This window comes from Lactuca saligna, chromosome 9 (assembly GCF_052625555.1).
Source record: "Lactuca saligna cultivar CGN05327 chromosome 9, ASM5262555v1, whole genome shotgun sequence".
Taxonomy (NCBI): domain Eukaryota; kingdom Viridiplantae; phylum Streptophyta; class Magnoliopsida; order Asterales; family Asteraceae; genus Lactuca; species Lactuca saligna.
In genome coordinates, this window is record NC_136425.1 from 70,138,258 (window position 1) to 70,157,187 (window position 18,930).

At 28.8% G+C, this 18,930-nt stretch overlaps 1 protein-coding gene across 1 annotated transcript; it reads right to left on the reverse strand.

Moving 5' to 3' along the window:
* Positions 1-1,067: 1,067 nt before the first annotated feature.
* Positions 1,068-6,461, reverse strand: LOC145017114 (xylan O-acetyltransferase 1-like). Its single transcript, XM_078975192.1, has 5 exons — positions 5,701-6,461; positions 5,432-5,603; positions 2,939-3,138; positions 2,682-2,840; positions 1,068-1,512 (listed from the first exon to the last, which is right to left on the reverse strand). Exons 1-5 carry the CDS (start codon positions 6,084-6,086, stop codon positions 1,164-1,166), a joined length of 1,266 nt encoding a protein of 421 aa, XP_078831318.1. The 5' UTR covers positions 6,087-6,461; the 3' UTR covers positions 1,068-1,163.
* Positions 6,462-18,930: the final 12,469 nt, after the last annotated feature.

Below are 18,930 nucleotides of genomic sequence, written 5' to 3' on the forward strand. Positions count from 1 at the left end.
CATAACATCCTATGCACTCTATGATAGATATCTTTCCTCAATGATTCATCATAATACTTAGAATGTTGTTGGTTGATGTGTTATAATTATTAGATGTATTAACCAACAACATTCAAGTTGCTATAGTGTTACAAATGTATTTTCTCGAGGATTGGTTTCTCATCAACAATATGAAAATATAGATATTTAAAAACCAACTAGTTCTGAAGTATCTCCTATGAATGATGGGGGAATATAGGACAATGAGTTCTCTATGTGACTACAACAAAGAGCAGTACAAGCGTAGCGCTCACATTAACCATACTAACCAAATACCGAATAGTTTACAACCAATGTTTTAAAAATCATTTTTTTAGTTGAACCGATATGATGATCGGTTTCCGGTTAATCACCAGTTCAACCAGTTTCTATAATTTTCATCTTTTTTTAACTTTCTATTTTATTTTCCTACACACATAGACATCCATATGTTTAAACATTATATATATATATATATATATATATATATATATATATATATATATATAAATACAAATTGTAGGTCAATCAAAATACATTAAAAACCACATTACCATAAATTTTACATCAATCTACGTATATTAAAAAGAAAAATAAAGTACAATACAAAAACAAAATATAGTTTTAGATGAATATAAACATTTTAAAAAACCTCGAACATTACCATGTGTTTTATTCAAAGAAATCCAAATAGATGTGAAAAAACAACAAAGTTTGTTATGCAAAACGATCCATTTTCATGTGTTTTTATTTAATTTAACCGGTTCAACAGAGTTTTTGTAAAAACCGGCAAGTTCATTCCGGTTTAGAAATAGACATAAAACTGGTACTAGTTGAACCGCTCAATTCTCCGGTTCTCAGTTCGACCGGCCGATTTTTTAAATACTGCTTACAACCTTCCATCAATTTAATACCTTTCTCTTTATGTATGGTATTAAAATGCAACAAACATACATTAAATGCTCATTGTTCATAGGCTATGCGGTTATTGTCAGCAAAAAAGAGGCAAAACAAAACATGCCCAAAAAAAAAATTCTAAAAACCAAAACTTTCCAAAAACGAAATATACATGAAAAATAATAACATTCAAAAAAGTTACAGAAAAAGGAAAAAATATACAAAAACCCCAAAATAGTCACTATGTGTCACAAGTGAGAAATGATATGTGTGTAAAGAAACTCATTCCACGTGTCGGGTAATCCAGGTAAGCACCAATGAATACAATCTGCATAAACAGCAGGATCTGCTTTTTGTTCTGCGGTTAATAATTTGCCCTGACGAATGGTGTAGATTGAGGTGTGTGCATCTTTTCGATACTCTGAAAGAGTAGTTATGTTGATGAAATTCACCGGAACTTTCATTGATTGAATCACATCGGTTGCAACCGTAAAAAGTCGACGGTCCGTGCCCACGTTTGGCGGTACGGTCACGTTTAGCGTCGGACTTGTCTCCTTCGCGCATTTGATGCCCTCGGGGTTATTCCAGTCCAAGCTCCTAAATATTTTTTATTTGTTATCATAAGGTTGAAATAGCTTATAATAAGCCTTAAATATTTAATATTTAGTGACTACTAACTATATATTTCTTAGAACTAATAATAATTTACAAACTACAATTTTTTTTATCCATTTAGCTATTTAACAACTTTTTGTAGTGATTCAACCAAAATCAGTTTTCTTGGCTACCGAGTTTTGAAAAAGGAAAAAAGAAACAGTGAAAAAGTCAAGGTGCTTTATATATTTTTATCAATTTAGCTGGATAATTTTCTTGATTGTTATAATAATTGTTTGATGGTTAATTCGATAAACGAAATAACATTCCAGTGTGGCTAAATCAATAAATTGTGAAAATATATGATTTTTTTTTCTTTTGTATTTTGTCCAAATATCAAAACCCAAAAACCAAGAACAATGTTTATTTTAATAGTCAAACGAATATAATTGTTTAATTAATAGGGAATAGTTAAATGACTAAATTGATAAGATGCTAAATATACATAGTTTTTATCTCGGATTTCGCCACATAGTTGAAGTGAAAAAAAAAAAAAAAAAAAAAAAAAAAAAAAAAAAAAAAACCTTGAAGTTGAATACGGATTCTAAACTGTGGATCATTAGGACAAACATGTGGGGACATATGTATAGTTGAAGTGTCACAACGTGTTGTGGGTTTACCATAAAGGGTGTGATTACAACTCATGTTTAGCTAATTAATACGTTACTAATAGATTTAAAGCAACCAAATCCACCAAAACTATCATTTACTTATTAAAATAAAGGTTAAATACAAGAAACAAGAAGTTATAAAAGCAATATCTTTCATTTATTTCTATTACAACATTGTAATTTCAAGCATTTTCTTAATAAAACATTGTACTTAAAAAAATATCCAAATTATTGTAGCAATAAATTGTTATGTGTTTAGATGACATTGCTACCATTGAATATAGTAGTTTTTAACGTATAATGTTGTAATTAAAGATTTCTACTTTTTAACCTTTCAAACAATTAGAGCAAATTTTCTAACTTAAAGATTTCAATTCTTAGATGAAATACGTTAATATTGCATGCCATGTGAACACTATTTTTTCTATAAAAATAACATTACGTTATTTTAACGTAACATGTTATTGGGAATGAAATATATTATTAAAATTGTGAACTTACTTTATATGGATAGGAGACATGCTATTGAAAAAGACCATGGTGCGATTAGGGTTTATGTTTTTATCAATCCACTCGGCCCATGTCTTCAATACACGTGCATATGCTAAAGGCCTCTCGATTTCATCATACTCTGTTGCTCCTTCATCAAACGATCCTCTCCTGTTTCATCAAATTTATGATAATTTATTTGCAAATAAAATAAATTAAAAAAGGGAAATATGTAAATTGAAAAAAAAAAGGTGAGAAATGAAGCTTACAACACTTTCATGTTTCTTGTGTTCATCCACCAAATGTACGTGTTGAAGACCAAATAGTCAACATTTTTCCAATTTTGACCATGGATATTGATTGATTCAGGCATGATGATTCTGTCTAATATGCTGTGTATCTCTGGATCATCAGAGTTTGATTGGACCAAAAATGGGGCCCAGTAAAATTCCACCGTGGCATTATAATCCTGAAATAATTAAAAAATTTCAACATTCAAACTTATAATAATCAAATACGTTAAATTATCAGTTAAGTATAATTAATCTTGCTAATATCTGATATGATTATTGATTCACAATTTGAAAATTTTGGATTAGAGTTTTTGAAAAGAAAGCAAGTTATTTTCAATTTGTATCCAAAATAAAATTTCTCTTGTAGATTTGGTCATTGTTTTAGGTTTTGTTACGTTTTTAGTCCCTATACCAACAAAATGATTATTATTTTTGGAACAAAATTTAAAAAATAAGCTCTAATCAGGGAGCAAAAACAGTCAGTTTTATTTGGAAGAATGACTAAATTTCTAAAAACATTTCAAGCACAATAGATGAGTACCATAATTTCGAAAGAAACTTTTTGGGACCAAATTGCAAAAAACAGTTATACTTCGGGACCAAAATTGTAATTTACTCTTTCTATTGAAACAAGTCAGCAACCCCAAAATGAAAACAACATGTATATTTCCGTAGAATTCTGTCCTAAAGCAAGTACCAATTTTGCAAGTTTTAATATTTACAAGATTTGTATAAAAACCCTCGAAAGTATAGAGTAAAATTATGGGTTCATGTTATTTTTGGTCACTTAATTTTTGGTTTTGTGCTTATTTAGTCACTTAACTCTTTTAAGTTTTAAAAAGTCATCAAACCTTTGACTTTGTATTAATTTAGTCACTTAACTGTTGTTTTGGTCACTTAACTTTTAGATTTGTGCTCATTTAGTCATCTAACTTTTAAAATCGTGCTCATTTAGTCACTAAACTTTTGAAAAAATTTAAAAGTTTAGTGACTAAATGAGCACAATTTTAAAAGTTAGGTGACTAAATGTGACCAAGCCAAAAGTTAAATGATTAAATGAGCAAAAAACTAAAAGTTTGATGACCTTTTAAAACCTAAAAAAAGTTAAGTGACCAAATGAACACAAAACCAAAAGTTAAATTACCAAAAATAACCTAAACCCTAAAATTTAACCGTAGATTGCTGCTAACATTTTTTTTTTTTAAATTTCATGCATAATTTGATCAAACCAACTTGACAAATAAATAAATACACGAAACATATCATAACAAAATCTCTCAATCAATGTCACAATCTTAACAAAAATAATATGTTTTTTTTTTTTTCATAAAATATCTAAATTCATTTATTGTTAAGTTGAAGTACATATAATATGAAACTAATATAGGTCAATTTCACTTTACTAATATATCTAAAATAAGCAACAAAAAGAAACATTTTTTAAATATAAAAAAACAACTTAAAGTAAGTTGTTTAGTAATTTAACCTTTTTTGTAAATCCATAGAGGAATCTTTGTAGGACCATTTGCTTTACTTTCATTTAATGCTAAAGACATCATTATGAAAAACTACTACAAAAGTTTTTTCCCTTCAAAAGCTTGAAGAAATTACGGTTTAAATTGGCTATCATTTATATTGGTAATTAAGTCATATTATAATAGTAAGACTTCAAAAAGCATAATAAATAATAAATAATAAATAATCAAAGAGTAATAAATAATAAATAATCAAAGTCATAATAAGAAATAATAAAAAACTATCATTGATTTTTTTTAAAGTGTCATCAAAGTATAAGCAACTTGAATGTTTTATTAAAAAAATAACATTAAAATAAAGATATTTTATGAGAAGACCATTATTATTGCTTACATTCCTATGGTATTTTTTTTAAGCAATAAGTGATTTGTGAAAAAAAAAACAAACAAATAGTCAACTACCCATCTACCACATTCTTAATCTTTTATTTAAGGATATTCCACTAAATTTATAGTATGCAATATAAGGACATTAAGGTTATTAAATAACTACACCCAACAAAAGTACCCTTTAATTCCCTCCATGTTGGAGTAATGCTATGTCGTTTAAATTATTGGGTTCGATGATAAAATAAAAGATAATTTTATTTTTTTAATAGTTCACGTAACATAATTTTATAAACTAGATAATGTAACATACCATCAACTTTTCACTATTTTATCAAAAATTTAACCATTATTTTATCATTTGATGTAACTATTTGCATTTTATAATGTAACAACTAATTTACTATGAATGATTAAACATATTGTAAAGGATAAATAAAATGATAGTACAATATAAGTTGGAATATTTTTTAATTTACTATGAAACTCTTTGCATTAGACAAATTCCTAAACTTCATATCATATTATTATATCAATTCCTAGAACTTTTACTTTTTTAATACGAATATTGAATAATTCATCGAGAGAAGAAGAAGAAGAAAGAAACCTCTATTCTGAAAATGGAGAGAGACCCTGTTTTGATCAAACTCTTTCTTCCTGAACTAACAACCGATTGAACCATACACACCATTGATTCCCACTGATTTCTATTCAACGAATCTCCAACGAACATAAGCCTCTTGTTCTTCAATTTCTCCACCAACAATTTCCCTCTAAACCTTCATTTCATTTCCCCCAAAACACACAATTAGAATCATCAAGAATTTCAGCAATTAATTCAATTTTAAAAAGCAGAAGAACAGAGTATATGCTTACTTTGGCAAATTACAGTCTTTAGGCTGCCACCTCCACTTCTGATACATAGAATCTTTTCTCCCATTTTTCATACACGTAACCTGTTCAGTCAGAAATTCACACTCGTCTTCTTTATACAAAGGGTGTGTCAAATCGTCAAAAACCCATTTCCCATCGAAAATATCGCAGCTTTCCGGTGGAAATTCGTCGTCTTCCGCCGTCAAGTTGGTGGTCTGTTGCTCATTCGGAAGTGGGTTTTCATGGGGAGTGATTTTCTGAAACTGGAGTGTATAGAACGGGAATTTTGTAAGTGATTTAACGTCTTCGTTGTAGAAGATGATTCCGATGAGGAAAACAGAGAGGAGGACGGCGGAAACAGAGAGGTGGTTATTTTTCCGGTAGTTCATGGCGGCGGTGTAGGGAAAGAGAAAGAGAGGGATTTTCCGACGGAGGAGAGAGAGTTGTTGAAGATGTAGAGAGGAACAAAAAGAGCGACATTTATGGGGAAATTGAGGATGAATTTGGTGAAAGGTGATTGTCTACAATGAATTGGTGGATGAAGTGTTGGTCTTTTGAGGATTTTGCTTAAAAAATTCCACTGTTCTAACAACTTTCTTGAATATCCATTTCTGGTTTTAGAGAGAGAAAGAGTGGTTTTAGAGAGAGAAAGATGAGGAGGAGGAGGAGTGAGAAGAAAGGGTCGTGGGAAGTGGGCATCATGGATCCTTTTCACAGCCGGTGATGAGAGGTACTCCTGTTTCAGAATAAATGGAAAATTTCTAATTGTGTTTTGTCTTTTTTGTGTTAAAGACCTCCTTCAACAAGCCACGATCTTTTGTCTCAAATATAGTTTAATAAAGATTTGAGTAAATTACATGAATGGTCCCTATAGTTTGGAATAATTTTTATATTTGGTTTCTAACTTATTTTTTTAATTAGAAAGTCGTTTGTTTTTATTGCATGCTTGATCATTGTCTTATTATTAATATTTTAATTTATATAAATAAACATACCCCAACCTCAATCTCAACCCCACTTTCACCTCACCTTATATTAATTTACATATCTCACTTTATTTAAATAAATTAAAAACATCAAAGGCAAGATAGTGTTATTAGGTAACACAGAGACCAAATGCATAAAAAAAAAAAAAAAAAAAAAAACTGTAGCGACCTTCCGAGTGAAAAAACAAGTTAGGGTCCAAACGTGCAAATTACTCCAAATAATAGGGGCTATACGTGTAATTTACTCAAGATTATATATATATATATATATATATATATATATATATATATATATATATATATATATATATGCTTATGTTATTTTGTTTAAAGTAATTATTGTGTTATTGTAATAATAAATGTAAGCGAATCAAATTTACTTATTTATGAAAGTGATTAATATATATTATTGAATTAAATATAATTGAAAAATAACACCTAAATTAATTACAATGGTACTTTAGTCAATTAATATTGATTTAATAAAAGAAAATTGTATTTTTTTAAGAGATCATAGATTCTATTAATTTTAAAAATCCGATTTTACGAATTATAATTCTTTTAATTCGGATATTCTGACAGAATATGTTTATGAGTATATCAAAAATAAAAATATTCTTGAACCATAAATAATAAAAATATTCTTGAACCTATTTTTTGATCACAACTTTAAAAACTTTTTGTAGAATAACAAATTTTCGAACAATCAATTGAAGAATAAAAACAAAAAATACATTATTTTTTATAGAATACAGATAACAATTGTTAAGAATTACATTTATTGTTAAACAATAAAACTAAAAAAACTTTCAAAACGGGAAATAAAACATCAAAATCTCACAACGACACTAATACATTCTAAAAGAATAATGTTGCTTAGAATCACTTTCAATTTTGTGGTCTGTTCTTCAAGCATTAACTTCTGTGATTCCAACAGAATTGAAATTTGTAATTCCATTCCAATAGAATTGGAATTCGTGATTCCATTTCAATAGAATCAATGCCAGTTGTTAATCGGGGAAGTAAATCAATGGAATCAGCTATATTTTGCTGCTGATTTTCAACATACATTGCATCTTTATTTTGTACTTCAATTAAAAAGAATCAATTATATGGTTGATGGGATGTTGAAGGCTAATAATGTGATAAAAAGAAAAGAAAAGAAGAAGAAAAAGAAGATTACATTAACATTGTTGTTTGAATTGAATAACCTCTCTGCCACTAGTGAAAGTAATTTCTGCTTATATTGCTCATTCAAGTCCACCTAGCCATTGAAAGTAATCAAGTTAACCAAATGTTGGTTTGAACTACAAATACTACTGGTTTCACAAAAGTAATAATCATATCATGTTTAAACTATAATTATTGGATATTGTCATTAAGCACACTCAATAAAGAATCTCGACACATAAAGTGCCCTTGCTAATGATGTTCCTAATACAACAATGAAAGATTGAAATCATGAACTCGAGGAGCCACTTTTGAGAGGGACTTCTATGATTTAATTTGCATATCCCTAAATTACCTTAAGAAGCAATTAACAAAGATAGCAAACTGGAAGCAAATGTTTTAATGCATACTATTATATACACCAAAAATTAATGTACCTCATTGTTGATACTTCCATTGATTTGTGGATTCCTGCAAGTCTCCTAAATCCAATAAAATCTGAATGCGAAAAGCATATTCCTAGAAAAAATCCTTCCAGACCAATAGAGAGCCACTTTTGAGGGTGATATAGTTATTATCGGAAGCTCCTTCGAGATTGGGTTGAGATGTGGGAGATTGGGGTTTTGAAGATAAGTCTTTAAGCTGTGAATCCATTTAAGATGTGAAAGTTGATCTTGTTGGATTTGATATTGATTGTTTGTATTTCACAGAAATGCGGAAGAGTGACAGTAGATGTGAAGATCGATGGTGGTGCCGGATGCAGGTGGTGGAGCTGGCTAGATATAACCCAAATACAATAAGAGAAGTCCCCACCGCGATTAATGGTGGTGCCGGATATAATCCGATTTTGCTGCTCTTCCGCAGGCGAAGCCATCTCCGATGAATGTTATAGCAAGTTTCATTCTCTTTTATGTTCCTATGCTCGATTTTATGGCGATGGGAATCGATTTTTGTAGAACGATCGATTTTGTCTATTCCAATTCTGCAAATCGGCCGCCAAGATTTGGTTTTTAGATAAATAGGGGAACTGAGATTTAAATAGGAGAGATTAGGTTAATAGTCAATACCATGATATATATATATATATATATATATATATATATATATATATATATATATATATATATGGTTAAGTTATATTGTTTTTAGTAACTATTATTTGCCAGAATGCACAGATTTGGACCCTTGGATCAACAGAATCAACAATCATGATCTGAGGGTCTATGATATTACAATAGGTAACATGTATCATATAATCACATAAATTTCAGCAAAAGGGTATGTTGGTCAATTAACCTATTTTAAAAAAGGAAAACTTTTGTATTTTAAGGGATCATTAATTCCTTTATTTTTTAAAAATCTAAAATTTTAAATTAATTCTAAGTAAATTTTAATATTACTTTTAATAATAACCGATTTTATTCTATCAGAATGAGAAAAAATCAACAATAAACTAGTAAATATATTTGCGGTTTTATTCTTGCAGAATATTGTTTCATTTAAGATATTTTTTATATTAAACATGCTTAAAGAATTATACAACATATTATCAAGAATAATAGTTTAATAGTTTAGAATAAGTAATTACATTCATTCTTAAGGATTACAACTATGAACATAAACTACATTCATTCTTGAAATCTCTTGAAAAAAAAAATATCGGCATTCTTGAAAGAATCCTCATTCACTTTCTTGTTTCGTTTCTAGATGTCTTGTGTATGTTTGACCTCTAAGTCAATTCAAAATATGCTAGCATTCTATGAGATTGACATTTTGTGACATTGACATTCTGTCAGAATTATATTGCATGAGAATGATCTTATACAAGGAGCCTTTCTCATTAGGTCTTCAAACCATTCTTCGAGCCATTTCTATCACAAATTCATTGCCAAATACTTTGTAGTGATACACTTGTAACAACTGCACATTAAACATATAATTAATTAACTACAATTCTATCAAAATAAAGCAATAATATTCTTATATAATAAATTATTCTTTCATAATGGAAATACTATAAAAAGGTAAACAAGGTCAAAGCTATGATCAACCCATATGTCTGTTTGCTTCAACATCATAAACATAAGGAAAAGTCTGTTTGCTTCAACATCAAATCTATGATCATGATAGATGTTTGCTTCAACATCATAAACATAGATTGAATCATCAATACTTCCAGCTACAAGCTCTCTGCCATCAAAGAATGGTGTCTCTGAATTTCTGAAAAAATTAAAAAATTACAAAAATCCAACTCAAAAAACTTAACCGAAGATCAATAAAGTTCATGTAAACTTACCAGCATCTCCTCATTAACTGGTGATTCCATCACTAACCATGAATACAATCTGAGACTGCTATATTTCTCTTCGGCATTTCATCGAACACTTTAAGGGCGCTCCCTAAATCACCACAGTTTCTATAAATCATGAACAAAACAAAAATTTCAATTCAGAACCATCAACATCAAATGAGTTACACATCCCTCCTATGTTCGGTTTCCATACGATCGAAGAAAAAAAAAGCATAAATGGTTCTGTGGCTTCGGTTTTGATTGAAAATGGTAAAAAAATCATCAAAAAATGTTAAGGAGGTACTTACAACCGGTCAAGGTGGTGGTTGACTGTTTGAAGCATCGATAACCGATGAAAGTGGTGTTTGGTGGTGGCAGTTGGCTGTTCGAAGCTGCGACGGTGGAGAAGACGGGTGAAACTATGAAGCCGATTTCTTTTTCTTTTGTATGTGAATAATACGTGAAATAAAAGAGAGATTAGGTCAATCCTAATTATTTTGTTTCCTTAATTAAATGGATTTAATTATATGACCACATTAATTGAATGTGTCAAAAAACCAAAAATACCCTTATTCATTTAATAAATTATTTAATTACTTGCTAAATTGTGATTGGTGCATTTAAGAACACAATATTTGATAGAAACATTTTAATATATATATATATATATATATATATATATATATATATATATATATATATATATATATATATATATATATAAGTGAAACAAATCTTAATTACCTTATAAAGCATTTTTGGTCAAATGCTGAATTTTAAGTCGTACAAACATACAATGCATTTGTACAATCAATTTATGCATTACAAAAAAGAGTAGAGTACATATCATCAACAGTTGAAAATGTCAAATCTTTTATCCCATATTCTTAGGCTATTTTGACCCGGTTCATTCCTTATCTCCGTATTTCCCCAAATCTCGCAATTTCTGTTCACAAATCTTGGATATATATCGCTGACGTTTTCATTTCTAGGGTTTAATTCATTTTTCAGCATTGAACCACCATTGTCACACCCGTCGCTTGGCGCGGGTAAACGGTTAGTATATATATATATATATATATATATATATATATATATATATATATATATATATATATAAGTGAAACAAAATCAAGAAACATATTAATAAATTAATTATATATGCTGGTTGTAAATTGTAATAAATATTAATGTTGAACATCCTGCTAACATGTTTACGATTTTAATAGACATTATTAATCTTATAGTATTCACAACAGAACTGTACGTTGGTGGACGTTATCCATAAAAAAGAACTTCAAAATTAATGAGGAAGTTAACTCGATTTTCAAGAGAGGAAAAACATTTTAGTAGGGGTGTGTATGGGGCGGTTTGGGGCGGTTAAAAGCCAAAACCGAGCCATAACCAACTTATTCGGTTAATACATTTTGTTAACCATTTATAGGTGGTTAAAATCGGTTTTGGTTAATAGTTAAGTTGGTTATTTCGGTGTGGTTATCGGTTAATTTTGGTTAACCAAAAAGGTTAGAAAAAATAAATTTATTTACAAGAAAATTAAAATTCATTGCCATGAAATATAAACGAACAAAAACTACATTGCTTAGAAAATTAGTTGTATTACTATTTTTCTAAAAAGAGTAAATTACACGAATGGTCCCTATGGTTTGGGGTAATTTATACATTTGGTTCCTAACTTACGTTTTTTAACTCGGAAGGTTCCTACTGTTTGTTTTTGTTGCGCGTTTGGTCCCTGTCTTACCTAAAAAGACTATTTTGCCATTGATTTTTTAATTTATTTAAATAAATACACCTAACCCCACTTCCACCCCCACTTTACCTTATCTTACCTACCCCACTTTATTTAAATAAATTAAAAAATCAAGGGCAAAATAGTTTTTTTAGGTAAGACAGGGACCAAATGCGCAACAAAAAAAAACAGTAGGGACCTTCCGAGTTAAAAAAATAAGTTAGGGACCAAACATGCAAATTATCCCAAATCATACAGACCATTCATGTAATTTACTCTTCTAAAATCTATCGACTACAATCAAGAAAATGCATTCATAATTCATCCCTTAAGCTCTTATTTTCGTTTTTTGTTGCTTCTTCCATATAGAATTTCCTGAAAATATATTCATAATGAATTACTAATAATATGACATCAACAAAATGGGTGAGGGAACTTAATATATTTTAGGCTTGCGTTAAACCATTAGCCTCGATTAGGACACTCCAGACTTCAAGTATATGCACTAAAATCTTTAAATTATATAAAACTAAATTGAATACAATATATAATACACAAAGATGAAACAAATGTCACCAAAGCAACAACGAAAAAAGGCACCAAAACTGATGCAGACTTCAAAATAAGATATGATGAAACTTAGAAGAATGGACATGTAGTTTCCTTTAAATACTACAAAAGTCAAAGAACATAGTAGAATTTACACCTCATTTATTGTTTACAAGATTTATCCGTTGTTTTGATTTTAATTCTTAACTGTCTTCATTGACATGGATCAAATGACTCAGAGTTAGGGCTGGCCCAGACGGTGGGCAACCCGGGCGACCGCCCAGGGGCCACGTGTCCGGGGGGCTCAAATTTTCTGGGTTATGTGGTGTATATATAAAAAAAATTATTACCTAAATGGTTTTTAGGGTCTAAAGTTGGTTCAAACTCAAACTAGCTCAAAAGATAAACAATTTGGTTTACTTGTTATTGCTAATTGAATGCATTGAAGAATAAATGATATTTTTCTGAATATTTATTATATTTGTCTTTAAGGGGTTCTTTTTTTCTATTCGTTCCGGGCCCCATATACGTTTAGACCGGCCCTGCTCAGAGTTGTATCATTTTTTTATACATATTGGTATATTGCATAATAGTTACATCCCAATAAATACAATTATAAAGTATGATATCAAGTCATCACAACTTACCGTGCAACACAGTAAATAAACAACCAAAGGAGGTGAAGTAAAAAAGAAAAAAGAGAGGATTGTAAAAAGTACTTGAATTAGAAGGATATGCACAATGGACGTTTGTATTTTGCAATTGGACTTCCGGCAATGAAGATTGAAGAAGCAGGGAGAAGCTGAGAAGGGTAGAAGGTCGCTGGTTCGCTGGCTAGCTATAGTCCCGCACGCCGGATTTTGTGATTGTCTATTGAACCAATTTTAGTAATATATATATATATATATATATATATATATATATATATATATATATATATATATATATATATATATATATATATATATATATATATATATATATATATATATATATATATATATATATATATATATATATATATATATATATATATATATATACACACACACTAGCCGTTTACCCGCGCAAAGCTGCGGACGACAAATAGTTTGTTTCGATAATTAATTCATTTTCGATGGAGAATGATTATTTTCAATTCAATCATTAGTTTGTTTTAGGAAACATGTCATATTAAAAATAAAGAAAATTCATGAAATGATCAAATTATAGGGTGTTGAGTATTTATTTGGATTTAAAAAGATATGGTCAAAACCTTGGAAGATAAGATTTATAGGAGTTTGTTTAAATTTTAATATTATTTTATTAGTGATTAGTTGTACAATTAGCTTAATGATTTGGACGTCTTAAAAAAATATTATTATTTTATTCAATCTATTTTTAGAAATAGTGAGATTTGTTTTATAAGATAGTATATATATATATATATATATATATATATATATATATATATATATATATATATATATATATATATATATATATATATATAGGGCCGGCCCGTTGATTTTGAAGGCCCTGTACGACGAGAAAAAATGGATCATATATATATATATATATATATTACAAAAATAAATTTAAAAAGTGAATTGTCATAATGGAAAACTAAAAATAATTTAATCAATAGAAAAAAGATATTTACAAATTTATAAACTGACTTAATAAACAAAATTGCAAGAGAGGGTAAATTGTAAAGCATGAAACATAAATGAAGGGGTAAAAGTTTAACTTGGAGTATAATCCGTTTATTTAATTAAGCATTAATTATGATATGATGTAAATTTATAAAAGTTGAGGGTGGATTGTAAAATATTGATTATAAATGAGCAGAGGGAATTGTAGATTTATAAAAGGTATAAAAAATTAACGTGCACCGGTTTACTTTAAATCATTGCGGCGCTTCAGCCAGCTCACCAAATCGTTCATACAATTGTAATTTTATAAAACTATATATATGCAATTCCTTAAATAGATAATTCGGCTAAAAATCGGGCACTATTTTTTTCGGGGCCCTGTGCAACCGCACACCTTGCACTCCCTGAGTGCCGGCCATATATATATATATATATATATATATATATATATATATATATATATATATATATATATATATATATATATATATATATATATATATATATATATATATATAGGCGGTTCGGTTAATATTGGGTTGGTTATCTTATATAAACCAAAACAAAACCACTAGATATTGGTTATCAAAAATATTGGTTATCAAAAATAAAAACCAAATCAAGCGGTTTTTAAAATGGTTCGGTTATTATGGTTCGGTTTTATCGGTTATTTTGGTTATGGTTTGGTTTTTTGGTTTTTATACTCACCCCTACATTTTAGTTTGTTTATTTATAAGTTTTTTTTTTAATTTATCATTGATAGCAAATCTATTCCAGGAATACGATCATTGAAAAAAAAAGGTTAAAGTCGATATACGATCATTGAAAAAAAAGAGGCTAAACTCGATAGATGGTCTTTTTGTTTTTTAAGATTATGTTTAGGTCATTTTTGTTCACTTTATTTTTGGTTTTGTGTTTATTTGGTCACTTAATTATTTTTAAGTTTTAATGTGTTCATTTAATCACTTAACTCTGGGTAAATGACACAAAAAACACATTTTTTACATAGAAATTCGATTTTGACACCGTGTTTTTTTTTTGTATCAATTTTGACACTGTGTTTTCTAATTTGTTACAATTCTGATCACTTGATCGGTTAACTAGGTTGCATGCTGACGTGGCATGATGACGTGATATGCTGACGTGTCAAAATTGATTTTTTTTTCTCACAAAAAACACTAAGGGTTTTTTTTTTTGTTTTTTTGTTTTTTTTTTTTTTGACACTAAGTTTAATTTTTTCTTTCAACTTTGACACTATGTTTTTTTGTTTCAAATTAAACATCATTTTTTTTTCCAATTTTGTTCAATGTTGACAATTTTTTATTTTAAACCGTATAAATATTTTTTTAATACATTTAAACCGTATAAATGTGTTTTTTTTTCATTTAAAAACCATAGTTTTGTATAAATACATTTTTTTTTACACTCAAACCATATTTTTATGTATAAATATGTATTAATTATATAAAAATTGTATTATATATTAAATATGCAACTTTAAAATGTGGTTTTTAAATGAAAAAAAAATGTTTATACGGTTTAAAATATAGTAAAAAAAATATATTTATATGGTTTCAAATGGAAAATAGAAAAAATTGAACAAAATTTAATAAATGATGTTCGATTAGAACAAAAAACATAGTGTTAAAATTGAAAAAAAAAATTAAACTTAGTATCAAAATCGAAAAAAGTGAAAACTTAGTGTTTTTTGTAGAAAAAAAATCAATTTTGATACGTCACATATCATGTCAGCATGCCACACCATCAGAACTGACACGTCATCATACCACGTCAGCATATAACATGGTTAACCGGTAAAGTGGTCAGAATTGTAACAAATTGGAAAACACAGTGTCAAATTGACACAAAAAAATACGGTGTCAAAATCGAATTTCTGTGTAAAAAGAGTGTTTTTTGTGCCATTTACCCCTTAACTTTTGATTTGGTCACATATAGGGGCAATTTATTTACCTCTTAATTGCAAAATTAAGAGGCAATGTCTTAAAATTTCAGATTTATAGCGTTTGTTTGTGTATTAATTTTTACCTCTTAAAAATAAAAATGCCTTTTATTTTTTCAGATAGAAAGAAAGTCTGAAAAATAAAAACAAGAGACGCATTTCTATTTTGCCCTTGACCGCCTCTTTTCTTTTCTTCCCTTCGGCTTTGCTTCTTTGCATCTCTTCTATTCAGCACCTAGCAGCGAAGCTGCCACTGAAGACACCACTGACGATGCCCAGCGACGACGCCAACAACGCCGCCTTCCTCCTTAAACCGACCTCATCGTTTCTTCCTTCTATTCAGCCAAGTCGACAACAGGTATTTTTTCAGTTTTTTCCTTCTGTTTCTTCCTTCTTTCCCTTCGAATTCATTTGTCTCTTTGTTTTTCTTCCTTATTTCTCCTCAAAGTTGAAATTCAAAAAACGAAATTGATATGCTATATTTTCTGATTTGTTCAATCATATTCAATATTTGATGTTATGCCATATTTTGATGTTATACGCTTGATTGTGATGTTATATGCCCAATTTTGATGTTATGCTATATTTTGATGTTATATGCTTGATTATGATGTTATATGCCCAATTTTGATGTTATATAACCAATTATGATGTTATATCCTCAAATTTGATGTTCATTCTTGATGTTATGTTTGATTTTTTCTACTCATATATTAATGTTTAATGTTTTTATGTTTGAGTATTATGCTGAAATGTTGTTGCTGACAAGTTTTGTTCTTGATGTTATCATGAAATATCTATTAGTTTTGTTGAATTGTGTATTTCTTTTGTTGAAGAAGTTGTTGAAAATGTGTCTTTGTATTACTTAAATTGTTGTTGATAGGTGTATTTGCAATGCTTAAGTTGTTGCTAAAACATACATTTTTTTTGTTGAATTGATCAAAGAAATGAGAGAAAAGAAGGATATGATTAGTTGGAAGGTTGAAGGTGCAGAGAAAACTAAATGAGCATAAAGTCATGCTTAATTATATATATATATATATATATATATATATATATACTAATTCTTTTAATGTAAAAGTTAAGTGGCTAAATGAGTATAAAGTCAAAAGTTTGATGATCTTCTAACACTTAAAAAGAGTTAAATGATCAAATAAGTACAAAACCAAAAATCAAGTGACCAAAAATGACCTAAACCTTTTAAGATTTTCACTTTTACTCCCTTATTCTTTTTATGTCATAGAAAAATATGGTTTCAATTCATTTTGTGTTTTTTCCTTAGACACACACACACACACATATATATATATATATATATATATATATATATATATATACTAATTCTTTCAATTATAATTATCTTTCTACTTAATTAAGAATTTATATTAATATTTTTATTTTTATTAAATAAAAAAAACACTTCCACCATTATCACCACCATACTCCACCAATACCACCACCGTTTACAACCAACCTCATTATCCACCACCAACCATCACTAATGCTTGGGTTTCCAAACTCAATGATGGAAATTAAACACGAGGGTTACACTTGTTGTAAGAGTTAATTAAACACCCTACAATTCGTGATGACGAAAACCATGCACTATTTGTGTCTGCGTTTCCGGAGGTACCTTTTTTTTTTCAAGAGGATTCATGACATGTCAAGCCCTATTAGTTTGTTTTATATTGTTTTGTTTATTTATTTATTTAAACTATTATTTATTATTATTATTATTATTATTATCAATATATATATATATATATATATATATATATATATATATATATATATATATATATATATATATGAAAGTTAGGAATAGTAAACTTTCTAAGTGTTTGGAAAGATTGGTCCCTAAGGTTATGTATGTTTGCTCCTTTTTTTTGTTAATTGTTTTGTCACTTTTGGTCCTCGAACTTATGTTGGTTTTAAAAAACTACTTATAACATTGATCCTTCACCTTTATGCTTTTGTTCACAAACAACCCTTTCACTTTTGTTTTAATTTTTCATAACCCTCGCCTTTTATTACATATTATTAGTATTTAGTTTTTTGGCAGAAATGGTCCCTCATTATTATTATTATTATTATTATTATTATTATTATTATTATTATTATTATTATTATTATTGTTAGACAAAATTACATGATTGGTCCCTGTGGTTTACCAGATTTAACATATTGAGGACAACGATCGAAACCGAAATCACTTTTTTACTCCTAATCCGATTTTTTTATTAATTTATATTTCTCTTTTTGGTTTTAAATTAATGTTTCATTTATTAGAAAATACTCACCAAATACCATAAAGCCACCCACTAGCTGCCATCACCACCACCACCACCACCACCACTGCCAAAATTATATAAATGGTCCATATGGTTTACCCATCATCACAAATTCAGTCCTTATTACCTTAAAAGACCAAATTACCCTCACATTAACGGACAACAAACAACGGTCTATATTTTCCGGATTGGTTTTCCGGCCGCTGCCATACATTGCAATAAAGTTCAATTTGTGAGACCATTTCTTTATTTTCCTCATTTATTGCAAGAAATAATGATTTAGATTTCTTACGTATGTAATTAGATGACATTGTTTATCTTCCTTTATTAGATTATTTCAATGCAATTCAACATGCTACTTTACTTTACAAAGCAATACTGTAACATCCCGAAATTTAGAAGTAAAGTTGAAGGACTAAAAGTGTAAATAAGAAGGTCGGACTCGACGAGTCTATGGATAGACTCGGCGAGTTGAGTCGCGTTCAGGTCGCGTGATAAATGACCAAATTGGCGAGTCTCATGGGTGGACTTGGCGAGTTGGTGTTGTATGGAGAAAACCCTAATCCCGGGGGTTGAGCCCTATATAATGAACACAATACCCTCTCA

What these genes read in the sequence shown, in the direction of transcription:
- LOC145017114 (XM_078975192.1), bottom strand. Translation starts at nt 6,086, where the DNA reads ATGAACTACCGGAAAAATAACCACCTCTCTGTTTCCGCCGTCCTCCTC. An exon ending in TCTCCATTTTCAGAATAGAG is followed by an intron (nt 3,139 to 5,431) that starts GTTTCTTTCTTC and finishes TAATTATTTCAG; the next exon opens with GATTATAATGCCACGGTGGA. An exon ending in ATGTCTCCTATCCATATAAA is followed by an intron (nt 1,513 to 2,681) that starts GTAAGTTCACAA and finishes AAAAATATTTAG; the next exon opens with GAGCTTGGACTGGAATAACC.